Source organism: Ictidomys tridecemlineatus, chromosome 4, assembly GCF_052094955.1.
Source record: "Ictidomys tridecemlineatus isolate mIctTri1 chromosome 4, mIctTri1.hap1, whole genome shotgun sequence".
NCBI classification, from domain to species: Eukaryota; Metazoa; Chordata; class Mammalia; order Rodentia; family Sciuridae; genus Ictidomys; species Ictidomys tridecemlineatus.
Genome location: NC_135480.1, coordinates 146,925,222 through 146,952,660, shown reverse-complemented (window position 1 = coordinate 146,952,660; position 27,439 = coordinate 146,925,222). Strand labels below are relative to the sequence as shown.

At 38.8% G+C, this 27,439-nt stretch overlaps 1 protein-coding gene across 9 annotated transcripts in view; it reads left to right on the top strand.

Annotated features, from left to right (window-relative positions):
* The window catches only part of Glis3 (GLIS family zinc finger 3), a 434,230-nt gene that overhangs the window by 119,945 nt on the left and 286,846 nt on the right, over positions 1–27,439 (top strand). For 8 of the 9 annotated variants that reach the window (XM_078047596.1, XM_040285712.2, XM_040285710.2 and 5 more), the window contains 2 exons: positions 17,048–17,255; positions 24,043–25,159. In XM_078047596.1, coding sequence (XP_077903722.1) covers positions 17,048–17,255; positions 24,043–25,159 — 1,325 coding nt within the window. The remainder of the gene's footprint in view (positions 1–17,047; positions 17,256–24,042; positions 25,160–27,439) is intronic. The other variant, XM_040285715.2, reaches the window with a different exon arrangement.

Here is a 27,439-nt window from a genome sequence, read left to right as displayed (position 1 = left end):
TTTGAACTCCCATTTCTACCCCAAATACAGATTGCAGAATCACATCTGTTACATACTCACATTTTTACATAATGGCATATTAGTGACTGTTGTATTCTGCTACCTTTCCTATCCCCTACTATCCCCCCTCCCCTCCCCTCCCATCTTGCCTCTCTACCTCCTCTGCTGTTGTTCAATTCTCTCCCTTTTTCCCCCTCCCCCTTGCCCCTCATAACCTCTTATAATTTTGTGTATCATTGAAGGTCTCCTACCACTTCCATATGCTTTCCCTTCTCTCTCCCTTTCTCTCCCCCCATTCGTCTTTGTTTACTGTTAGTCTTTTTCTCATGCTCTTCCTTCCTGTTCTGTTCTTGATTGCTCTCTTTATATCAAAGAAGACATTTGGCATTTGTTTTTTAGGGCTTGGCTAGCTTCACTTAGCATAATCTGCTCTAATGCCATCCATTTCCCTGCAAATTCTATGATTTTGTCATTTCTTAGTGCTGCATAATACTCCATTGTATATAGATGCCACATTTTTTTTATCCATTCATCTATTGAAGGGCATCTAGGTTGGTTCCACAGTTTAGCTATTGTGAATTGTGCCACTATGATCATTAATGTGGCAGTATCCCTATAGTATGCTCTTTTAAGATCCTCAGGGAATAGTCCCAGGAGGATGATAGCTGGGTCAAATGGTGGATCCATTCCCAGCTTTCCCAGGTATCTCTATACTGCTTTCCAAATTGGCCTCACCATTTTGCAGTCCCACCAGCAGTGTACAAGTGTACCCTTTTCCCCACATCCTCGCCAACACTTATTGTTGTTTGACTTCATAATGGCTGCCAATCTTACTGGAGTGAGATGGTATCTTAGGGTGGTTTTGATTTGCATTTCTCTGACTGCTAGAGATGGTGAGCATTTTTTCATGTACTTGTTGATTGATTGATTGTATGTCCTCCTCTGAGAAATGTCTGTTCAGGTCCTTGGCCCATTTGTTGATTGGATTATTTGTTATCTTATTGTTTAATTTTTTGAGTTCTTTGTACATTGTGGATATTAGGGCTCTATCTGAGGTGTGAGGGGTAAAAATTTGTTCCCAGGATGTAGGCTCTCTATTCACCTCTTTTATTGTTTCTCTTGCTGAGAAAAAACTTTTTAGTTTAAGTAAGTCCCATTTGTTTAACAAAAAGATATTTAGTCGTAGCACTGGAAACACCGTTGAACCACCTCTAGCATTAGGTTTTCCTTTGCTTAGGTGGCCTCCTAAGAAATCCTGTATTGGTGTACTTTCCAGTAAGGGAGGTTGTAGCAGTGACTTGGAAACCTTACCTAAGGTGAAGTAGTCGGCTGATCTTGGGTCCCTTCCTTCTGTCATCTGAAAGACTGACCTGTCTATAGTGGGGTGTTTGATCTATGAACAGTTGATTCACTGCTTTTCAGAGCCCGATCTAAGCTCACAGATTCTCTGGGAGGTCTGGGAAGGTCGGCCGTCCCTCCGTGCAGGTTATGATCTGGTAAACTCTGCTTTCACTGGGCTCATTTCATTTTGGGAAGAAAACGGCCCATTGTGAAAAACTTTGCCTTTGTCAGGGAGCTACTTCCAGTTCTGGTTCCTCCAGGGAGGATTCTGGTGAAGACAGTTATGAAGAACAAGTAAGTCTTGTAAATGAACAACATGTTCTTGCTTAAATATTTCCCAGAAGAATCCTAAAGAAATATAATACAGGTAAGTTTTGTTATGCTCTCATTGTGAGTTATATTTACGGAAAGCAAAAAAAAAAAATAAGATTAGAATCATAGAGGAGGAAAAGCCTTTTTATATCAATGACTTATATTTTTATATCTCATGAATTCTAACCATTTATAAAATTATCTGGTTTTGTGCCCCTGCTCATGGTTGATTTCTTCCTTTCTTTTTTCCATCGTGAGACCTCTGAATTATTTTTATTCATAAGTGAAAAATGTATTACAGCTTTATTTCCTTTTATTAATAGTTCCTTCTTGCCCTTAACCACATCTCTGACTTTTTGGCATGTGAAGCCCAATGAGCTCATGCTTAATCATGTATAAACAACCATCTAATTATATGGTTTTGAATTTTCATTTGACCGACTAAACAGAAATGACACAGGAACGAGAAACCTGACAACCTCCCTGTCTTCAGATACCTGGCCTTTCTCTCCCTCACCCCCTCTTCATGCATTTAGCAAACTGCACGTTATAACTTATCAAAAAATCAGTTTGCATTTGCCAAGTTTCTGAGGTAAAATTGTTCTTTTCAAGGCTACGTGTCAAAAAACAAGTCGGGTGAGCTGAATTATACGTCTTCTTTTCAAAATTCTCTCGAACCTATTCTTTCGTCCTCTGGACCGAGGTGTTACTCGCATTCCTGGTGTTGCCGGTGTCAGATGACAGAACAACATTCATGGGACCAGCGGTTTCTCAATCTCTGTCCCCTTGCCTTCTTCCCTGAGGTGAATAATAACCATTCCAGTCACCCTGTCTTCCCCCCAGCCCCCACTTTAAACGTTGCTGACACATTTTTGAAAGCAGATAGTGGGAAAATCTTTTCAAACAAAGGTGCTCACTGTGTTTCTACAGGAAGGAAGAAGTTGTCCATACCCTTTTGTTTCTCATGGCTGGATCCTCGAATTCTGAACACAGAGAAAAATCTCTCCAGGACATTTAGCACCGTCGTTCACTGTGTTTGACAGAAAATTAAAGAAGAAAAGATACCACAGAAAGACAAATCCTGGATGATCTCACATATATGTGGGATCTCAAATAGTGAAACCCATAGAGTTAGGGCAGAACCGTGGTTGCTAGGGGATTGGGGTATGGGGGCAAGAGAGAGAGATTGGCCTGAGAGTACAGAGTGTCATTTATGCAAGATGAATACATTCTGGAGAGCTGAAGTACAGCTTCGTGGCCATACTGAACAGCACTATGTTGTGGACTTGAAACTTATTAGGAGGATAGATGTTAAGGTCTCAACACATGTGCATGTGTGCACACACACGGTAACTAGGTGAGCTGATGGATGTATTAACCACTTGATTGTGGTGTTTGTTTATGTATACATTAAGTATTTTGTACTCCTTGAATTTAGCATTTTTTTAAACTTATCAATCATACCCCAGTAAGGCTGGAAAGAAAAAGAAAAGACAAGACTCCTCCCTTTGTATTTCATTTCTTTTTTGGCTATTTTGAAAGATGATGATTTCAGAGAATAGATTTGGCTGTAGCTATAAGAGTGAAGAAAGGGGTATAGACTCTGGTGAAATTTGGTCCAAGTGATTTATTTCCTCATTAATCCTTCAATCACAGTTTGACTTCTCAATTTTTTTTTCTGAAACATGCACATCTGTAAGTGTTAAAATTTCATACACTTAAATCATTTAAGTTTGGAAGCAAATAGACTCCATTTTGGGAATTTAGGGTTAGTGTGGTCTTGATGAGATTGATTAATATCTAATAGTCTTCCTTATTGAATATATTTTTGCAATATCTTCATAGCTTTTTCTGCACACTATAAGGAGTAATCTTTGTGACTTATGGTGATTTATCATAATATTTTACTATAAACTGTGGATTTCTTTCAAGGTTCATGTTCCTTTCATGGTAGAAGAAGATCAAAGTGAAACTTCCTGTCTATAGTTGTTATTTTTGTTTTGTTTTGGAATGTGTAGAGCAGAGGAGAACAAATCCTGGCAGAATTTATTATTTGGTTCACCTGGGACAGTGAGCTGGGGATACTCTCCAGGCACCAAGTTAAGGCCTCTATGTCATTGACCCTTTGAGAATTAGGGAAGAATTGTATTTCTCCTCTTCTCTGAAAGCCATAGAGTCTTATGTTGCTTATGGTGGTTATTTATTCTAAGAATTTGTATTCTAGTCAGGAAATAAGCTTTCAGTTTGATTTAACATTCAAGTTTTTACTCACACTGATTCTCAGTTTTAGTATTCAAATTCAGATAAGCAAGTAATACTCTTTTCTTAAAGAATTATTTTAGGGAGAACATAACCATAACTCTTTAGATTTTTTTTTCATCCTGGCATCAATATGTATTAGGATTGCTCTTGTGTTTTGATGGGAAAGAACTGGGTTGCTTTTCCTCATTCAGATATTATTGTCCAAGAGTCACTGCTGGTACAGTGTCTGTGGTGGGTAGAGGTAAAACAGTTGTGATCACTTTAATACTAATACACGTTCCAGCTGTGTGAACAGAAATGCTTAGATTACTCTAATATTCCTTTTCTTTGGTGGGAGTAGTATGGGTACTGGGGATTGAACCCAGGGATACTCCACCACAGAGCTATAGCCTCAGTCCTTTATGTGATTTTTTTTTTTTTTTTTTGAGACAAGATCTTGCTGAGTTGCCCAGAATGGCCTTGAACTTGTGATCTTTCGGCTTCAGGCTTGTGCCACCATGTCCGGCTACTCTAGTTATAAGTTCAAAAATAGCACTAAGAGAAGGAAACTCACATTATATAGGCCTCACCTAGATTGCCTGTGTGTTGAGGTTTGTGATGTTAGAATTTTGTTTTTATATTTTGGCAGTTTGATTAAAGTTATATCATTTTATACAATGACAAATTGCTTGAGCCAAAGGGTAGATATTTCAGCCTTTGTATCTTTTCACTTTTAAATGAACCTATGGTGGATACGATTTATTCTACCAACTCATGTATAGAAGAATTGGTTATTTAAATTATTTTCTCTAAAGCAAAGCACATTAAACCCCAAGACCCCAACTTGAAGATTAGTGGGAAATTTAATCTCAGTCATTGTCGGTTAGGATTCTTAGACCCTACCCAAGTAAGACAATGCCTCACAGGATCTTTGTGCAGAGCAGAACATTCCAAGAGCCTTTTTGGTTCTTGGTCCGTCAGGTCACTCTTGCTGAGATGTCCCCCCTAACCACACCCACACAGTCTCTAGGAGTCTGGCACTCTGTGCAGCTTAGATGTGGGAAGCTAGAGCTGAGTTATGCTTCACCTTGATGGACTTCCTTTTGGTGCTGCCTCTTTACTCCAGGGACCATCAAACTGCTGTTCTTCTGGACTTTAGGCAGTGTCACCTTTGTCTCTCATTCTGTCTTCTCTTAGAGGGCCCCTCTTGTCAGAAGGTTCTGTGGCCTTCAGAGCACATGGAATAATGTCAGTGACTTAGGATTCCACACAGGACTAGAAGAGAAGACAAATTCAAGCATTGTATACTTTGAGCTCTTTTATAACAACCTCTCCAGAGATGAAGGAGCATGAAATACAAATAATCACTCAGTGAGTGTTCTTCCCATGTACCTGAGCTTCTGAGTGGGCTTTGGAACGTGGAGTAAGAATCTACAGCCTAGAGGAGTCAAGGGTATTTGACTGAGGAGACAGTTGAGCTGCCCTGAGGGACTTCTGGGGAGGAAGCAGGGTACTTTCCACTTCTTAGAAGTCTGAGTGACTTAATTTTTAATGAAGAAGAATGTAATCTTTATAACCATTTGCCCTTTTTCCAGATCCGATGCTTCTGGGCATGCCATCTGGACTTGCAAGCCCATGCAAAATGTGGAACAGAAAACACTTAATGTGTCTCTGGACAGTGTGAGGAATTACTGTTTATTTGTGGCGGGGGGGGGGGAAACAAAGTTAGCTTAGCAGTGTTTAATGGTGACTGTGTAAGCTTCTAAGGTACTAAGAAGTTATGTCTAGTATGAAGGATTGGTTGGAAACGTGCTTCTGAACTAGCTCTCAGATACTTAAAAAAAAAAGGTCATTGATTTATATTGAATAGGTTAAAACTACACTTCCTTCCCTTTGAGTGTGTATGTGTGTCAAAAGGAGGAGATATGGAGAGAGGGGGCAAACTGATACTTCTAGCTGTTTAGGAATTGAGAGACAAGGATATAACAACAATTGTGTCCACTAGAGACCTCATCTTTCTTGCATATCATGACTCATATGAATTTAAAACAGGACCTTCTCAACTCCATTTGTGGCCTTGAACTATATTTGCCTAATTAATTGCTCTAAAGTCATATTCTTTTCCTGTTCTTCTAGAAAATATTTGTTGAGTACCAGATATCTGACAGAGGGGACCCAGGCATTGTTCCTGGTGGTGAGGGGTTCCACTGATACGCAGTTTATCTGTTTTTCTTACAACCATTGTTTTTTGTTGGTTGAGGTAGAAATAGCAACTTAGGATATATGTGACCATGACTTATGAAGCAAAGATTTGAAGTCTACTGTTTCTTAAAGGCAATTCAGTAACCTTTAAATAAGACAAGTTGGGGTTACCCTGCCTGATCTTGTCTGAGATCACGGCAACATCTTCCTAGCTTGGTGTCTGCCTTTAGCCTTTGCTCTGCTTCTCTGTGAGCTGAAGATAGATATTACATCACATATAATAGTTTCCCACTACATAATACCTATACTTAAAAAACTATTGTAGCTCTTTGGGGTGCTTGGCTTTGAAAATTGTGTGTTATGATATTTGTAATACTTTAGTAAACTATCACTGTCGAGGACTTATGGAGTAGTTACTGTGCAGGACACTTCTCTAAGTACTTTAGATAGATTGATCATTTGGTACTGCCAACTTACTTAGGAAGGTGGGAATAATGATTACCCCTTTTTCCAAAAAGGATACAGGTACAGAGAATTTAAGAGACTTGCCTAAGGTCACACAGCTGGTGAAACTATTTTGGCTCTGGCATCTCCATTCCCTTCTACTTTCCCATCCTGCTTCTGGAATACTTTCTCAGCCTGTGCTCACTTTACTCTGGCTAGCCCCAATCCATGCTACCTTCTCCCTTCCAGCCATTAAAAACACTCAATTCAAATCTGACCTTTTCCATTAAGCCTCTTCCAGTTCATAGGATCTTTTCCTTGTTTCTACTCTTTTTGGACTCAGCATTCAGGCAACTCAGTTTAAGAGTGTTTCCCAAATGTTTTCTGTGTTAGTTAAGACTCTGTCCAACTGGTTGGAAGCTCTTTGACCAAGGGCTAGCCCAAGGCCCGAGGTTCTGTTAATATAGTATAGCACCAGGTCCTGTAAATGTGACCTGTGTGCATGGTCTTGGAGAAACGGAAGCAGTTTTCTCCCATTAAAATTGACTTTCTCCCTCCCATCCGCTCATTCGTTCTTATATTTATAGAAATCCTCTTTTTTGAAAGTCTGATAGTTTCACCTTCATATATGTCCAAAGATTAATCCCTTGGATAAACCTTAGTTTAAGCACACTAAATTAGATTGTAAGCAAGAATAGTGTGACTCATCTCTGCACCCACACTCTCTGGAATATATACCATAGCACAGAGCCTGGTGCAATAAACAGATACCTGATCAGTGAGTGATAAATTGCTAAATTGTACCTGTATTGGTATTTCGGTTTTTCAGAGTAACAGTTTGCTTATTTAACAAATATAGCTGCTCTCTTCCCATGGGATTGTGAGAAAATTTTGTCAAGGGAAAAGCAGTAAAATGTGCTTACATTTCCTCTTTGGTTTTCTGGGCTAATTGTAGGTGAACTTTATTTAACACTCTTGCTATACTAAGAGTCTCTATGGAGCAGAGCAGCTTTCAGTTAACTTGGCAAATCATTACAAGAGAGAACAGAAGGGTCAGCATAAGCACTCTCTACTAATTAGTTGATAATTGATGTACAATAGCTGACTGATGGGACTTTAGAATATAAACCCTGGAATATTGTTTAATTTATCTTCCCATCTTTATTAAGTGGCTTGGAGCTATGTATTCTTAATAACATCTTACCAGGAGTGCCCAGCTGCTGGAGTAAGACTGAGGTTTCATGGTTGGGAATCCAGGGCACTGAGTGTTATAGAAAGAAATATGATAGTTTTTAATCTCTCAGGGTATAAATGTGACTTAATTTAATACATGAATCAAATGAGTAAGCTGATGGTTCCTGCTTTGTAGATAACATTCCTGAATGCTGACTGAGGTTGGAAGAGTGTTGGTGTGGAAGTTATATTCTTGTGGGATAAACATAGAAAGATTGAGCTGAACTCATGAGGGGTAGGTGGTGGAGTTGGCATTATTCATGGTTTGTATTTGAACTATTTATCTGCTCACTTTGGAATGAAATCAGAAAATGACTTTATAGGATGTTCTTCAGCTTTGAAACTTGATTTTCTGAATCTTTTCCAACTAATTATAAAATCCTCAATCTTACTTTATTCAGTGCCATAATCAGTGCTTTCTTCTTTTGTCATTTCCCACACTGGACCTTCTGCAGTATTCATCTACTTTCTTGTTCATATGCTTCTTCTGTCTTCCTGCCCCTTTCTACTGGATTTATCGCAGGTGAACTCTGCTTCCAGTGGAATGCACGATTACCCATAACATGGGAAGCCAATGCATACCAGCCAACCATTTACCAGCACCATCTGGTTTAGTGGGTTTGAGATGAAGCATAGAAATTTGCATTTTCGAGAAGTATCTTTGGGGATGCTAACATATAGCCAGATTTGGAACCATTGGTGAATACATAATGTCCAGCTTTTAAATCAGGTTGTTTTCAGCTTTTTGTTACTATAATAAAATACATGAGAGAATCAACTTATAAGGAGAAAAGCTCTGTTTTGGCTCATGGTTTCAGAGATTTCAGTCCAAGATCAGTAGGTCTCATTGCTTTTTGACTTGTGACAAGACAGCACATCATAGTAGGAAGCCTATGGTGAGCAAAGCCATCTACTTAATAGCAGGAAAGTGAAAAAGAGGGAAGGAAATGACTGGAGTTTTATAGTCCCTTTTGGGCATATCTCCAGTGACCCCAAATCTCCCACTAGGCTCCAACTCTTAAAAGTTTTTACCACCTTCCAAGAGTGCTAGACTGGGTTCCAGCTCTCTAACACTTGGACCTTTGGGGGACATTCCAGATCCATGCTATAGCACATGGCCTTTAGGTCACCTGAACCAAGCCTCTGAGCTCTGTGTCCTTGCTGATTCTCCTGGTCAGAGCCACCTCCTTGAGGCAGTTCTGACTCCTCATTCCTAGGACCACTGTGCCTCCTACTTCTGTTTCCACTTCTACACCCTACTATTTCCTTCTCACTCCCATGCTTCTTGTCCTTCATATTTTGACTTACTGGTTTCTAACCAGTGCTCCTTAGAATGCCAGTCTTGGGTGAGTCCTTAAGAGGAAACCCTCCCCAAACAAATGCATTTTGCATATTATTTGCTTCTCCCAAAGAGTGATCATATGCATTTGCATTTTAAAGGATCTGATAAAAAGATATTTATGAGAGTTTTTCAGAATTGTTTGACCATGGACATCTCCCTGAGCTTCACTTATTTATCATGCAACACTTTTGGACACACTGAAGAACTTTGGGAAATGGCTTTGTGGTTATTCTTCTTCAGTGAATTTTTTGTTATATAGTTAGTGCCCCTCCTCTTCTATGAGCTCCTGTCTCTATGATTTAGCTTCATGTTTAAACCAGTCACACTATATGGTTGTTCCAAGGTGAGTCTGTTTTAGCTCTTGGAGATTGTTAAGTCCCGTAGAGACAGGATGCCTTTCTAGTGTTCCTGAACTCCTCCCATAGGCTTGGTACCATTTGGAGCATTTGTAATATTTGCCCAGGTTGAAGTACTTTGCCCTTGCCTGTAGAAGCAGTTATTTCATTCTGATTCTCATCCTTTGGTGTTCTTAGCCACTTACCCAGGCCTTACTGTATTTCAAGTGGCACACTACCCAGATATGTTTGTGACATTGTCACTGCTGTATCTTAGCTGTGAAACATTACAAATTGGCAAAACACTGCATAACAAGTCTCATATGTTTGACATGCAGGATTTTATTATTCCTGGTTCTAGGGAGAAATGTGAGTGAAAACAGAGAGAATCTGATAACCCTACTTCAGCAGCCTCTTTGACTTGTATTCGTATAGTATTTGGGGAAAAGCCTACCTGTGTCTTCCTGTGGTGAAAAATATATACTTTTCAAAGTTTTCCCATATACCTGGTGGTCATCCCATTTGGGAGAAGAACAAGGGCAGACTCAGATTGATAAAATGCCTTGCCCAAGATTATATACCTTGTTACTGCTAGGTACCTATGTTTTGTTATAAGAATAGAATATTTGTGCTATGGAATTAGATGTGTTATTTAAGCATTAGTTTTAAGATCTGATTCTTCATCAAAACAGGCACATTCTGATTTTTTTTTTTAAGAATAGAGGGGACAATGTGTGTCTAACTCATGTTGCTTTTAGAATTATAGCATACATATTCATGTTTGTATGAGCTTGTGGAAGAATACATATTTAACTGTTTTAGTTGAGTATCTTAAAGGAATGATAATGGAGAGGTATAAGAATATGAACTTTTTCTTTACATACTTAAAGAAAAAAGACATTTGTGTCTTTTTAAAGCACGTACACATAAATGCATATTAGTTATTTAGACATCAGTAAAAGTATTTCCAAATAAAAGATCACCAGTACATTCTAGAAGATGCTTTTACATATACTAAGTTAATAAAACTTACGGGTACAATGTATATGCCATGATTTTGAACATAGTTTTGAGTCTGTGAGGGGACTCACAACATATAGACTATTTCTTCCTTATCAGAATATCTGTTTTTCCTGATAGAGAATAGGTTGGAGGGGCATAGTTCTGTGAATGAGCCCATGGGGCCTGATAACTGGACCCTAGTGTTAGATCATTTTACCTACCCCATCCAGGGTGGCCCTGTCAGAATAAGCCTGCCAGGTAGGCTTATTCCATGTGGAAGAGAACTCCGTCTCTGTTGGTAAGCTTAATTCCAAGAGGGAAATAAAAGAAGGGTTTAATTGAGACATTTGTCCCCATTTGTTCTTCCTTATTTTGGCAGAGAAAGCCCAAGTATGTACTGAGACTCACTTCTCCTTAGAAAATGATGAACCAAGAAGAGGTGTGTGTTCCAACCATTTTACGTACATGAATTTGATAATCATTTCTCCCACGATGGCCCAATTGGAATAACTCAGAAAATTGTTCAGTAATGTAGTGACGATAATAACAAAAACAAAAACAAAAATTATAGCTACTTTCTACTGAGCAAGCACATCCTGTGTGTTGGCCCTTACTAATCCTTGAAGCAGCCGTATAGGGTGTGCAGTGTTGTCTCATTCCTAGAGATGAAGAAACCAGGAGGTAAAGTCAACCTCTAAACAGCCAGAGTTACGTATATGAGCAGGCGGCGGTGGCCAGCTGCATTTTCCCAGGCAAAATCAAAGTATTTTCCAGTGGCATTTGGAATTTGTTTACTTTTGATGGGAGTATTAGACTCTTATTTTACATTAGGCATTTATTTGGATTTATTAAAGGAAATCTTGCCAGATACAGATGTTGAAATATTTACAAATAAAAATAAGGGGAAAATTTGAGCCTCAAAGTTGCAGAAACTTCATTGGTGCATGACTTAAATTGAGATTCAAGACTACCTTGATTTTGTGTATGCCTGGGAAAAGAACTTGCATAAAACGAATGAAAGTTTTACTGGGAGGTTTACACAAATACTTCTTCCGGTTTTTCTTGCCAAGTTTTAAAAATTATTTTTTTAATTGCTAGGAAAGTTTTGAATTTTTTTCTATTATATTGTTGTTATATAGTAAAATGTTCTTGAGGTATTTGACTAGTGATTGATATCTTAGTCTAAGCTAATTAGAGTCTTAAAACATTTACCTGAAAGAAAGATGATATGGAGGTGAAGAAAAAGAGTAGCTTAAAGTCTGAAGGTTGGGGGGATGGAGAATTGATATGAGAGACAGAGAGAGAGAGAGAGAGAGAGAGAGAGAGAGAGAGAGAGAGAGAGAGAGAGTCTGTCTGTCTTGGGTGGGAGGCCTTAATGTATAGTCCCTGTACACTAGAGAAAAGAGGCCCTAGGAACAATACCAGAAAGGTACCAGGGATAAGTTCTTTAATAAAGTTTATCTAATTCTTGCAATGCACTTATGAGCACTTATTAAGTGCCAGGCCCTAAACATGAGGCACAGAGAGCTCAGGTAGCTTGACTAGGGACATACAGTCAATCCATGATGGAGGTAGGATACAAACCCATGTTCTTGATTCCTGTTTTCTCTGTTGTTAACCTCTCACTTCTTCCTCAATGTTTCCAACTGCCTTCAGTGCCCTAACGTCTAGTGGTTTGTTAATGCATTCTTGAAGACCCACTTGAGCATGTGGCAAAGCCTCTCTTTGATCCCGGATTAGGAAACAATTGCTCTAAATGTGTCTTTGATAACATTTGAATATAGACATTATATTATACACTAATACTATAGCGTTGCTAAATGTCTTGAATTTGGTGGATGTATTATGGTGATATATGTAGGAATGAAGGGCATGAAATCTGTGACTTAAATGGTTCAAAATTAATATTAATAATAAAAATAGTAAACTTATTTATAGGAGATGAATGGATACACAGGCCATTAGATAAGAGTTGGAGATTATTTTACTATTCCTTCAACTTTTCTTAAGGTTTTAAAATTTTCTAGAGTAAAATATTGGGGGAAGAAAACCCTGATGCTTGGGGTTTTGCATTCAGAACAATGCTGTGAGTTAGATATGTTATGTCCCCATTTTAAAGCTTAAGGACCTTGCCCAGGGTCACACATCCAGTGAAGGTGGGATTTGAATACTGCTATTATATTTCTGCAAAACACCCTCCTTCTGTGTGTTGAACATATAGAAATTGATAGGTTGAACCACATAGAAATTGCTCTTCTATGATAATTTCTAATCTATTTTAAAAGCCATTGCATTTGACTCACCCTAGGAGTAGGGATCACTTCTTTTCTAATGAATGGTTGGTCTGTTATGTTTCTTCATGACCAGAGAATGGGTTCCATGGGGGATCAGGTCCATCTTGCTTACCACTGTCTCCACAGACTGCCTGGTTTGTGATTGACATTTGATAAGTGTCAGTTGAATGAACAACAACCAAAAAGTTTTGACTCCTTCTCCTCTTTTTTCAGGTGTATCTCATTTTTGCAGTCCCCTGTATCTGTGTCACTTTTAGGAGAACCTGTGAATAGTCATAACCAGTTAGAAAAGATGCAGCTTTGCCAGTGATAATTGCAACATAATCAACATATTCAACTTCAGGAGAACCCTTTTAACTGATGAAGACATTGATTAAAACATGCCCTTCTAAGATGACCTCTCAGTTCAGAAACTTGAAAATGTAACATGTTTGGGCTCACTACCAGCACACAGCAATTTTGGCTAGAATGTATGTGGTGCTCCGAATGCCATCCTCTCAGATCCTTATTTGAACAGTAAACACATTTTTAAAACATATCATGTTGTCTCTAAAAATAAGCGATCTTTCAAAACGAAAACCAGTGCACAAGTAGTTGGCACATCTGGTAGTCAGAGAAATTGTATGGTTTGTTTTTAGGGAATGACAAGCCAAGGAACATTCAAACTTGGCCAATTGCAAACTTTTCTTCTATCTGTGATGACACCTGATTTTTAAAAAAAAAAAATTGGCTCCAGGCTTGATGCAGAAAGAACATTGGAAATGGTCAGAGAATTAAACAGCACCATTTACTTTCTTGTTTTGTGCAAGGAATTATAAAAAACTGTTTTTTTTCTTACTTCAAGAAAGAATGGAGCAAAAAAGCAAGGACAAACATGAAACAACAATAACAATAACAAAAACAATAGCAGTGGATAGCCATTGAGCACCTATTATGTGCTGGATAATGTACTGAGTCCTTTATATGTGATGTTAATACTAGATGCACAACAACCTTGTGGGTGGTCTTAATTTTCCTCCTGTTTTGTAGATGATAAGGCATGGAAATAAGACATACAAATGCTCAGTAATCTGCCCAGGTCATGCACCTAGCTGATCGGAGGCAGGCTGTCCCCAAAGTTCGAACTCCAGAGCACTGCCTGATTCTGAATAGCCTGGAGGTGGTCATTATGTCTGGCATTAGAAAAAGAATTAGATGGTCACATTGACCTGCAGTGGCTCTTGGTCAAACTATTGTTTCACTCCACTTGTGAGGCAAATGATGCTGTTTTCCAGAACATTCTTATAGCTACATACAAAAATTCCCTATTCCCAAGAAGTCCACCATTCATTCTCATGGTTTGAGGCTGTCATCTATGATTCTGTCAGAAGCTGTCATTTCTCTCTTTTTTTTTTGAAGGATATTAAAGCTGACCAGTGAATTTGGGAGTAGGGGGTGGGACAGTAAAAAATTGATGGACATATTGGAGACAGAAGGGCTAATGTTAATTTCTTTATTACAGAACAAGAAAATAATGTGGATATATGCATCCAGGGTAGAAGGTTACACAGGCAGTATGACCTGTGTAAAATTCTGGCCCAGGAAAATGGATTTATAGTTACTATTCCCACTGACTCCATCTTCCAGTAAGCAGCCCTGTGGAGAAGCATCAAAAGGATTGACTTTTTGAAATTGCTTTTATTTTTTCTCCAAATGGCACTGTTTCAAAAAAGACAATCAGGTGGGCTTCAGTGGAAATAATTTGTCAGTGTTTAATGCTCACTATAACTATCTTCTATTTTCATTCTTTTATCTCCTCTAAGCCTTCTTCAATGTGTACTAATAGACCCCAGGCTAGGTGCTAAGGGATGCCCCAAACATAGGGCTCTGCCTTTCAAAAGCTGTAAAATATAAAAACTGAGAGGATGAAAGGCCGGCAAAAGTTAATTTCCTGAAATGTTCCAGGAACTGAGGCAGGTATATTACGGGAGACCAAAGGGGAACAAAGGGAAGAGTTGGGCAGATCTGCTAATTTGGAGGTGGAGAAGGGAGTTCATAGAGGAGGGAACCTTTGAATTGAGACCTTAAGATGCAGAGGGTTCTCACTAGGTAGGTTAGTTAGAGTAAGGCCATTCCAGGTAGAGAGAAGAGTTTGAACAAGACATGGGTTAAAATAAAATTCTCACTGATCATGTTGGTATTTATTGATTCACGGTATGTGTATTTTAATGTCACAACATCTCTGAAATTTGAACACCAGGCTGCAAATTTAATTGGCTGTTCATGTTTCTCACTGGTAACCAAAATAATGCTGTGCCTTACAATGTACTGGCATTTTAGATTTGATGAAATATTAATCTGCTTTGCCATCAAGTGTTATTTTTTAAGTGTGCTGTTCCAGCTTCTGTGTGTCTTTGTTTTAGGGGTGGATGGATATTAATATTTGTTTATTTAAAAGGAAAAAGACATGAAATGATTGAATTCTTTATAGGACTATATGGTATTTGACAGAATACTTAACATCTGATGTTGTTTTGATAACAAGGGCTGATAACAATGGAACCTGGGGAGGCAATTCAGGTGTTTTACATACTGGGCTAAACTATGAACCACAACATTACCTTTTCCAAGGTCAGAAGGAAGTGGCATTTAGAATTTTTAAAAATGGTTAAGTTCTGATGCACCCCATAAAACTGTTCACACCAATCTAGGTGTCAATATGAAGCCCTGATAGTACGATGTTTTATGAGTTATGAAAACAGAGTATCTATGATTGATTGTCCAAGTCCCAAGAAGATGGATCGAACTTAAGCTGCAGTGGGAAGGGTAGATGAGATGTTCTGGTGGGTGTATTTGAAAAACAGAAATCCAAGAAACTTCTGTTGCAATTAATGATCTTGGAAAATGTACAGGAAGAAGTCAAGATCCTGGAGCCCGAACTTAAGCACACAGGTGTCACAAAGATACACTCCTAGCAGTATCAGTTTCTGCTTGGATTTCATCTGAATTTTAGTTTCCTTAAAGGATGGACTGGAGCAAGGCTGCTGCCAGCTAAGGATGCTGTCACTCTACCAGCGTTTTTGAGATGTGGCTACATCGATGGGGCCATAGCTATTGTTCCAATTGTCTTGTTTGTCCTTTGGCTTCAGGGACTTCTGGAAGAAAATGTTTCAAAAGATGATAAGTAAAAATACTTTTTGGCTATTGATTTAATTTTGGGGAAAACAAAATAGGAAAGCATGTCCCCAGGGCTAAGGAAAGATACAGTGACACTTTTCACCTGTTACGATCCCAATTATATCAATGGAAAAAAAAAAGTGAACTTAAGTGAGAATATTTTAGATCCTGATTTGTTAAAAACTGAGGTCATATTTATTTTCATTTGTTGTAAGTGGGAACAGAGTGTTTAGTTACTGACACTTGGCCAGGTAGTTGGCAAAAAAAAAAAAAAAAAAGTTTGAACAAGTACATCCATGTAAAAAGAATGTCTCCAATGATTCAGCTATTATTATTATTTTTTATAAATGAATCATGGCAGTGTTTGCCTTTTTTTTCCCTTGCTTTTCACTTTTCCATAATGACACAGATTCTTGTGGGTTTCTTCTTTTTTCTTTCTCCTTTGGGTATGTACCAAACTTTGCTACATTGGAAGGTTGTAAACTAATGCAAATGAAAAACCTATGTCAAATTTAGTTACCAAGTTGCTTTTCAAATGAGTGTGTTAAGACTGTCATCCTGATTGTTTAAAAAATTTGGTATGTGTTCAATGACAGAGTATTGGGATAAAGAGAAAAAAAATCAAGATTGGAGGTACACAGTCATACTATATCCTTTTAAACAGGCTTTTTGGAAGTCCAGATTTGGAATGAAGTAAACCAGTTAAACGGGTTTTTATTTTTTTGAATTTTTTTTAGTAGTGTCAACTTTCCTTGCTGGGTGATTCAAGTGGAGGGGGAGGAGACAAAAAAAAAAAAAACCACCAGAAAACACTTTGGTTTGGTGAAGGTAATTCTATCTCCCTACCACCTTAACCCTTTAGGTAAAGATATAAGATATACCTCTCAATATCATTCTCAAAACAAGATTCTCACTTCTATATAGAAGTGAAATTTAACCACATTTTATATAAGTGGTGATTATGGAAGAGTGTCTGTTGTAGCTTTATGACTTTCCAGTTGGAATTAGAAAAAGATTTTTGGTAATAAAAGGAAAATCCGAGGACTGTCTTTTGAGATGGGTCCTGATATAAGTGTGCACATGTGTGTATTTACTGGTCTCTGATTTAAGGGACATAAAAGCTAACCTGATTCATTTGTTTTTAGGGGCTCTTGGCTTTGGGCCTCAGTGCAAGTCCATTGGAAAAGGCAGCTGCAACAATCTAGTGGTCACCAGCAGTCCCATGATGGTTCAGCGACTGGGACCCATTTCACCTCCAGCAAGCCAGGTCTCCACAGCATGCAAGCAGATCAGTCCTAGCTTACAGAGGGCAGTGAATGCAGCCAACCTGAATATACCTCCTTCAGATACCAGGTCTCAAGTTACTTTTTTTTCCCCCTTCTTTATGGTATAATCACACCCCACATGTGTTTTCCCTTCTATTCCTGAATGCATGGGCGTGCACACACGCACACACACACATGCACACACACATACACACACACGTATGCACATAAACACACATGCTCCCAAGCAACTCTTCTGATGTGAGTGTTGTAGGGGAATGCTCCTAAAAACTAAGTATGGGCCATTGTATCCTCTTAACTAGGAGGAATGGTTTAATATCTACTATCTTGTGGTATAATTAAAATGAATGCCCATTTTGAGATTTTGAGCCTCAGTGACTGGAGGCCAGTATGTACATTTGTCAGTTCTTGGTGAAGCAAGTCATGTCATGGTTGAATAAGTGTTCCATGCACATCTTTTTTACCTGACAGGTTTTGGTGTATATATTTCAGTCTCAACACTGCTTATCAAGCTGTTTTCTCAATCCATCCATCTGTCTACCCACCCATCAACCAATCTACCCAAATATGTATCAATATCAAGCATCTACTGTCTGTGTAATGTAATAGTCAGAGTTTAGGGAGATAGCAGAGAGAATGAAGACAGAAATCACACATTTTAAGGCTTTATGATATGTCGGGAAGACGTATTTTCATGTATGAGTTACATAACATTTCAACATGATGTATGATTAGGTGGCAGAATAAGTAGGTACAATAAGTACCACGTATTTATCTTCATAGGGGAGAATTAATTAGAAAAGAGAAATCACCCCTCAGACAAATTTTCATCTCTGTCAAGGTTGATATTAGGGAGATCATAAAACCAAAATACTGTATAGTTTAAGGTCCATTTCTTTTTTAAGTTACTATTTTATCATCAGAAGTTATCTTCTTTGAAAAGCACAATCCAAAGTTTTTGCCTATGAGTCCTGGTTCTGCTGTAACTGATCCTGCAAAGGACTTTCACTCTCTGGGTCTCTTCCTCTTCTTCTTGTGGGGCTGTAACCCACTGAGATACCTGTGGTTCTGAGACTCTATTTCTTCTTCCTTTCCTTCCTACTACCCATCTTTTCTGCTCTTGTCTTCCTGCACAATCCTCCCAGCTTCCATTTGAGACTCTGAAAACATAGTTCCTGGATCATTTATTTATGCCAATTTTTTCATGGGGTGGAAAGTTGTTTTTCAGCTGAGACTTTTTGTGATGGGAAGCTGCTGTCATTTTCCCATTGATGATTATGCCTTGAGGGACTCCTCAGACTTGCTGAGTGCTGCATGTAAAATTAACTGTGCTCATGGGTGGGTGTCACTGGGAAGCCTTCAGCTTCCTGTCGGTGGCAAGTCCAGCCCATGCCTTGAAGGCAGAGTCATAATTAATGGAGGAGCTGATGGTAGGCAGAGCACAGGCTGCTCAAGCCACATACCTTATGCAGTCCTTTTCATGGGTCGGCCAGAGAGGGTCATTATCTCAGTGTGTTCTGGCACATTTGATTCCTTAGCATAATTTTATATCCTTAAAAGGCAACACCTTAAAGAAACACTGACAAGTGTTTTTGACTATGTATATTCCGTGAGCTCTTCTATGAGAAAAAAAATTTTTTTTGCAGGATGAACAAAGAAACACGAGTTGAGGAGTGGCTTAGTGAAGGATGGAACCTACTTTTAGCAATTTGGAAAGGTCGCATATTATTTGTGATCTTTAAATTGGTTTGTGTGTTCCATCAGAGGGGAGAAAGAGTAAGAGGCAGCAGTTCAAACTGGAAGGCATGTCAGTGTCACAGAGAAGATGGTGAGGTCATCATCTTGGAGCCTTATCCACCAGGAGTCTGCTGGAGGCAAATAGGGACTGGAGAGATGCTCTGCCTAATTACCCATATAATTCCTGTAATTCCTAAAGTAGAAATTATATCACTCAAGGACAATCGTGGGTAGAATTTGGATAGACATCCTTCCAGGTGTATGCAAATGCATGCATCATAAGTATTGGCTTTTCTTTCCACTAAATTGACCTAATAACTGACATAGTTTTATAATTACTTTTTTCAGTTCATATATTATGAACTCTTTTGTAATAAAGGTTTCTTCAGCCTCACATAATGGTTTCTTTCTGCTCCAAATTCCATTTTATAAAGAAAGTATATAAATAAAAAGTAATTCTTATCAGTCTTTTATTACTAGGGATTTAGTTCTTTCCCCTTATTTTAGTATTATAAATAATGCTTTATTGCATTAACCCTGTAACTCTTTTATTGCACCTCTCTGATTATTAGAATAAATTCTTAAAGTACAATTTGCTGGGTTAAAAGAAATGTACAATTTTTAGCTCTTAATATGTATTCTCAAATTGCACTGTAGAAAAGACCTACCCTTTTATAAATTCACTAACAGGCTAAGAGAGTGCCTGTTTTCTCTGGCCTTATCAAATATTAGTTATTATTTTTATAAGTTTTTCTTAGTATAAGTTTTTCCATCTGAGGTACGAAATGATATTTTGTTTTAATTTGCATTTCTTAATTATTGATATCATTGACTAGTTTTCATGGATGCATTGGCTCTGTTTTTTTTTAATTCATTGGTATACATTTTTCTCTTGAGTGCTCATCTTGAAAAAGTCACTTTTTTCTTAGCTTTGTTGGGTTCTGTCTAATTAATTGATGAGAATTTTGCCCTAGTATTTGCTTTCATTAATTTCCCAACCATTTCTGACTTAATGATAAATGCAAACTTACCCCTTAGTATTTTGAAGATCAAGAAGATCAAGAAATCATTCTCAATTTAGGCATTCCCAAAAGTTTATACCACAGAGTCTGTTGTGCATTTTTCTCCTAAAATAACAAGGCCAACGTACTGGTATAGTAGTCTCATCCAGTGGAGTCATATCCCCATCTAGCAAAAGTTGGGCAATGGAAGAAATTTGCAGGAGTTTGGAATATATTTAGCTTTTCTGGTGTTTGCACATGCATTGTGATTCTGCACTTTATGATTGAATATTTGTACTACCTTCTAGTATTATCCCTGTTGAAAGCATCATGGACCCCAAGACACAGAAAATCTAAATGCTTTCTCCAGTGTCACTTGCTTGTCAGTCACAAAACTCACCCATTGCCTGATAATATCATTCTACATCCAGAAAGGCACCACATTTCTCTTTCTCTTCTATTAGAAATTCTTAGGGATGATTGTCTTTTTGTTTGGAATATGCCCACAAAGCTCAGAGGAAGAGCACAGGCTAGGAATGGACTCTGGACTCTCTATGAGTCCTAACATTTTATAAAACCCTTCTGTGATCAGATGCCCTGCTAATTTTTCTGAGTGATTTACCAGGACACATAAATAAGAAGTTCCAGATAGACCAGGACTGGTCTTCCTTTCCATATCTGTGTATATATGAAATATATGTATTCTTATGAGTGTCAGTTTGAGAGTTTTCTGCATTATTTTTAAATTAGAACTTCTTTTAAGTTTGGCATTAAACCAAATAATTCAATTTGGGTCATCCTACCTCTTACAACTGAGAGTTACTTAGCTCTTACTTTATCAGCCACCGTAATCCTTTTTGCTGATGGTTCCCGGGTGTTCGTATTGCTTTTATTTTGTTTGAGATATATCTACCTTCTTTTCACATATAGCTCCAAATAAACCAGTCACCAGAAATAGTATCCTTAGGAACAGATGAACATATGGAAATGGAGATTGTTCTCAGTATGGTGACACAGCGCTCTGAACTCTGTCACTTTCCTTCCCACAGGTCCGGTGTTGTAGCAGCAGGGGTTACAGGCAAGAATTCTTGGCAGCCCTCACACTCATTCAACATATTGTTGCAGAAAGAACAGAAAATTTGTGTTCCATTTGTAGCTTGTGTGACTTGAAGCCGGGTTTACCAGGTCTTGTAGTCAAGCAGAGCATTATGGACCACATGTGAGCTGCAGTGTGAGAAAAGCAGTAGAGAATGTATATGATCCAGCTAAGGCTCTGTCTGTCACATGCTGCTTCATTTATTATTCACTGAGGACTTTATCCCCTCCCCCCATTTTTTTTTTTTTTTTGGTGTGTGTGTCACTAGGAAAAATTTTTACAGAACTTAGTTTTATTCTTTGTATAATAGAATTGATTAAAAATCCAGTTTACTTGCCTCACATATTGTGTCAAATAAGAGGGTAACATAAGAAAAATGCTTTGTAAGTTACAAATATTTGATAGTTACCATCATGATGTTTATTTATTTACTTTGTTAATTGACAAGTTTTTGAATACTTTGTATTTATCTAACACTCTGGTAGGTACTAGGGAGATTAAAAAATGCCTCTTCTGTTGAGAGACTTTGACTTCTGTTGAGGAAAATACCCACATATGCTTCCAGGTGCACAGATAGTATATAAACCTCTTTAGAAAAAGGACTCTTACTGAGAACTGGTGTATTGGGGAGAGATTCCATGCATTATAACTGTAAAAGGTCTGGATTATTGCATAGGAGATAGGAGGGAGACTGGCTGCTGAGAGAGAGAGAAAGAGAGAGAGAGAGGTGGGGGGGGAGGGAGACAGACACAGCCCTATTCATACTAATTGCTTTAATGGTAGAATATAGAATTTGCTTTTTGAAAAATATATGATAACTATCTTAGAAAACTGAGATGTCCAAGGTATTAAGCAAAACATCTACACAGGGTTATATTCAGATTTAATTTAAGCCATAGTAAGGTGTAATTTGAGAAAAATGAGAATCGTCTTTCAACAATGGAACAATGAACAAGTCTCACTATAGGCTGCCCTCAAACCAAATAATATAATTTTATAAGCAAAGTTTATAGAGGTAGATAAAATTCTCTGTTGGTCACTGCTTAAAAATCTGAAATGTTCTAAAATGACACTGACAGGCAAATGTGCCACCTGAGAATGGACATCCACTCAGCCACATGGCTCTAGTGAAGCTCTTATTCTTGATGTTCTATAAACTTTCTCAGGGTGTAAAGCAAAGTCAGTTGTCTCTGCTTCAAATATGACATATCTACTGATTTAGCTTGGGTCTGAAAGTAATTCCTGAATCTCAATGGGGAAGGGGCCAAAGGGCCCTTGACATCCAATCACCAGGAGCCTTCTGCTGAGCTCTGCAGGAAGAGTCACAAGCTGCAAGTGTGCTAAGAAAATAATTGAAAAGTGTCCACGGGGAATTAAAAAACAGATGGTTCAGAAAACACTTTGGGGCTTGAAAAAGGACTTCAACCCAAATGTAAGGATGTGGACTAAGAAAAAAATCTATGTCAAGGGCAACTGGACATACATTCTGGCTGTGTTTGTCATTGGTAAACATTACTTCGCCTGATGGTAACATCATGTTGATCACAGTGTTATCACCCCATAGTGTGCATTTCAGAGCTGTTTTCTTGCTAATATCTCACACTCATAGGAAACTACATTCCTGGCTTCCATTTTGTGAAATGGAGTAAGAGGAACAGGTGGGATAAAGTGTTTCTCTTTTTCACTTGTTCCTTTGCAACAGGTTGATATTTAACAGCTAAAGATAGTAAAAGTATTCATTTTGGGGAAGGCAGACATTTTCTATAACATTTTGTTGTGGTTAATTTTATTATCCTCAAAATAGATCTCTGTAGAAAGCAAGTGCAGATACACATAAATAAGCCAACTTTTCTGCTATACACTGAGTCAAAGACAGGGAATACAGTGCCTGTTTTAAATGTCTACATGAGTAGTCTCTTTGTGACAGATTTTCTGTCTAAGGTACATAGCTTTTTATTTTCTTCAGTTCTTTTTAAAGCAAGCATGCCGTAATAAAGCAAAAGAATTTTAAAGGGGCCTGAGCTACATTATGGGCCATTTTTTTATGTATACAATATATTGTGAGACATGAAGCTAATTAGCAAAGGGTAAGAACAGGTAGGGAAATCTTGTAAAACAAGCAATTGAAAGTGAATGATCTACTCTCAGCCCAAAGCTGCTCTGATTTAAGAACAAGAACTCATCAAAAACCCAAGGCAAGCAAGTGTGATTAAACCTTACATGGCCCCAGCATGTAATTCTAAATATGACTTGATTTTAGTTTAAACTCCTTATATATTATAGCTATGTTTTATTTAAAAAATTAAGAATTGAAACCAGTCCATGTGTTTTATATATATTTTTCACCTACTGGGATGATTTGATATTGTAACTGAGTACTGACAGTATAAATTGCTCTTTAATTATTATTATTATTATTATTATCTTACTAATTGTTAATATCAGTGAAACTAAATTGTAAAGCTTCTGAATCCCTTGGACTATGCTTTGACTTTAAGGATTTACTCTTTTTTTTTTTTTTTAATGAAGTAAAGTTTAATGTTACCTCCCCAAATAGATGTTACTTAAAGGCTGGTACTCTGTTTAGATTTGTATGCGCTGCAAAGCCTATCATACCATACTGCACACAGTAGGTACTTAACAAATACTTGATTATTTGGTTTGCTGTGACAGACATTAATAATTTTCCCCAGGTCTTTAATTTCCCCCTACATTAAAAGAGATATTTGAAAATAAAGCAAGCACTATTTATTATAATTAAAGTTCTGAGATTATAACAATATATCTTTTGTTTTATTATTTCAGTAAGCCTTAGCTTTTATTGTGCTTCTTGGGAAAATATTATTTACCTGGAACGAAAAGCCTTGGATTTTATCTGAACCCAAGAATGTGTGTTTGGTGGAGAATGTAATTAGGGGAAATACATAAGGGATTGTAAGTGCAGTGTTCTTTTAGCTCTTAAGCAATCCATATCCTGTTAAAATGTTATTTTTTTTCTTCTCTTCTGGCTGCTGTTCCAGGTCCCTTATTTCACGGGAGTCTCTGGCATCCACGACTTTGAGTCTCACGGAAAGTCAATCGGCCTTGAGTGTGAAACAAGAGTGGTCTCAGGGCTACAGGGCTCTGCCTTCACTTTCCTCCAACCATAGCTCTCAGAATGGTGTGGATCTAGGGGACTTCCTTGGCCTTCCTCCGGGGACATCCATGTCCAGCAATAGCGTCTCTAACTCATTGCCATCCTATCTTTTTGGCATGGAAAATACCCACTCTCCTTACCCTAGTCCCCGGCATTCATCCACCAGATCCCACTCGGCCCGCTCAAAGAAGAGAGCACTGTCCTTGTCGCCCTTGTCAGATGGCATCGGGATAGACTTCAATACCATCATCCGCACCTCACCCACGTCCTTGGTTGCCTATATCAATGGGCCGAGGGCATCCCCAGCCAACATGTCCCCGCAGCCAGAGGTCTACGGGCATTTCCTGGGGGTACGCGGCAGCTGTATTCCCCAGCCATGTGCAGTACCTGGCAGCCAGAAGGGCGTGCTGGTGACCAGTGGTGGCCTAGCGCTACCGGCCTATGGTGATGATGGAGTACTGGAGTATGAGCGCATGCAACAGCTGGAGCACGGTGGCCTTCAGCCCGGGCAGGTCAACAATATGGTGGTGCAGCATGGCCTGCCGGGCCCTGAAGGCCAACCTTCTGGCATGCTCAAGACTGAGCGACTGGAGGACTTCCCAGGTGGTACCCTGGATCTGCCACCTGCTCCCCCCCTACCTCCCTTGCCACCGCCTCAAGGTCCCCCACCACCCTACCATGCCCACCCTCACCTTCATCACCCAGAGCTAGTGGCCCACAGCCAGCCACTGGCACTGCCTCAAGCCACCCTGGACGATGATGGAGAGATGGATGATGGTGGGGGCAAGCACTGTTGTCGCTGGATAGATTGCAGCGCCTTGTATGACCAGCAGGAGGAACTTGTGCGGCACATCGAGAAGGTCCACATTGATCAGCGAAAGGGGGAAGACTTCACTTGCTTCTGGGCTGGCTGCCCTAGAAGGTACAAGCCTTTCAACGCCCGCTATAAACTGCTGATCCACATGAGGGTCCACTCTGGGGAGAAGCCCAACAAGTGTACGGTGAGTTTCTGAAGCCCAGGAGTGACCTTTCTCCAAGGCCTAGCATTTGTATTTCATGTGTGTATTTTTCTAAACTTGGCCCACAGGTCTGAGGACAGTTTCTTCATTTGTGGGTTTGGATGTGTGGTGCTGGGGATGTCCATGAGATTGGATACGTCTTTAGCTAGAGGAAGGGAAAGGTTCTTCTGATGGCTAGTGGCTGCTGGTTTCTCTCCATTTCTAGATTCTCTTCTGAAAGGGTACATGATCAGCAGGGAAGGCCAGGCTGCCCCACTGTCCGTAATCTTGAAAAAAATGCTGGCCAGGCACAAACTGGAGCTTCCTTAATGTGCGTGGACGTGCAAGAGCAAAGGAACACACGTCACACCACCAGCGAGCTTTAGCTCTCTTCCAAAGCAAATACTCAGATTTTTCTTTCCCTCCAAAAACTGGGTGAGACTTGGAGTGGGGGAAAGGGGTGTTCTGATATTTAAGAAAGGAACTTACCACTTAGCAAATTGGCTAGTAAAATTATTGCTACATGTACCTACACGCCTGCACACTGTACTTTCCAGTTATGGGACTAGTTAATGATTTATAGCCAGCATAAAAACACCAGAGGATACCACAAAGCAGAACCTGGAGGGATCTCACCTAATTTTAAGGAGAGAGTTTGTGGAAAGATATAAGGAGGGAGTGGATTAGGGAATGTGCCTAATATACCTTTGGCATTGAAAGAAGTGGGCCTGGTGTCACTTTTCCCTGCCTTCCCCTTTTCCCGGCATCAGTCCTAGAACTCTGTTTCTGGGCAAAATTTACTATATTTGAATAACATGATTCTTAAACTATTTCACAATAATTTCACACCTTAGAGAAGCCCTCAGGGTTTACAAGTGGGACATCACCCTTGGGATCACAGGGATGGCTTTGCACAATCTGACAGCTTACTTAACTCTTGGAAGAAGAAGAACATATGGTTTATATTAATTTAGATGGGCAGGAATATTTCTTCAGAGTTAAAATCTGAGAATTCTGTGTGCTCTCTGGATAATGAGTATGGTGGAGGTCACTAAATATGTGAAATATATAAATTATTTTAAAAAGGAACTTATCTGGACTGTGATTCCCCAACCCCAGTCCCTTCTCTTTATAGCATGTCGTGATATAGAGAATCTGGACCATGTTTATGTCTCATTGTAGATTAGCCAGGTTCTCTGATTCATGTAAAAGCAAACCAAACAGGTGATATCTGTAATGTAAGTATTAGAAGCACCTTTTCACCATCCAGTAGGTATTTTTGAAAGAGTTTTAAGAATTTTTGGTGGAATGAAATTGCATTTCTCATGGTTACATTATGCCCCATGTTGTGATTTTTCTTAAGGAAAACCTGAAGGTGATATATTGTGAGAATGTCAGGTTCTATGAGTGAAAGGAATGATTACATTCCAGGAGGCAAAACCTCACTCTTTCAGTAGGGTTCTGCATTAAAAATGCCAGAAAGAGACAGGCAATTGTAGGCAATTCCATTTACTCTGTTTGGAACACACCATCCTATTGCAGGCAAGAAAGACATTCAGTTTCTGAAGGAAAACAGTCCAACCTTTCAGTTCTGACTAATCCTGGCTGAAAATAGTTTACTGGATTTGGTTTTACTGAAATAAACATAAAGCCTTGAATTATCCAAAGAAATTTTTTTCTGTATTGCAAAATTAATTTTTATGCAACAGGATTTCCCCATTTTCCCACTGTTCCCAGACTTTTTAAAGATGTGTAACTTTATAAGGTTGACTTTTGCTGAAGTGCATGCTGAATAGTAAAAATAGAAATAGTTGAGTGAAAGAATAAGCTGAAAGGTAAATGTTTGCAGACCTCTGCATAGCTCTTTATTGTACTGTTCAGGATGGGTATGGGAGGTAATTTTTCTCTTAATCTGCCCACTCCCCACTTCTAGATGGAATCTTTGCAAAATGCAGGTTGCTAATTTAATAGCATATTAAATCTAGAACCACAAACCATTTACTTACACATATCATAGTGCAAATATGTTTATCCAAGGCAGGGTTTCTTAGGACCTGACTAATGCTGCAATTCCAGTCTTGGGAATATATATTTATAGCAAGAAGAAATCCATTTTCACATAAACATACATATTATGGACTTCATTTCTTCTGAAGACCCTTGACTTACTCGTCATCTGCTTGATTTGTAGGACTGTAGCCTACTGGCAGTGAATGTTTTGCATGAAAATTTTGCATTCCTCTCAAGGTGTAGTCCATGGATAGAAGACATTGTGCTTAAAGT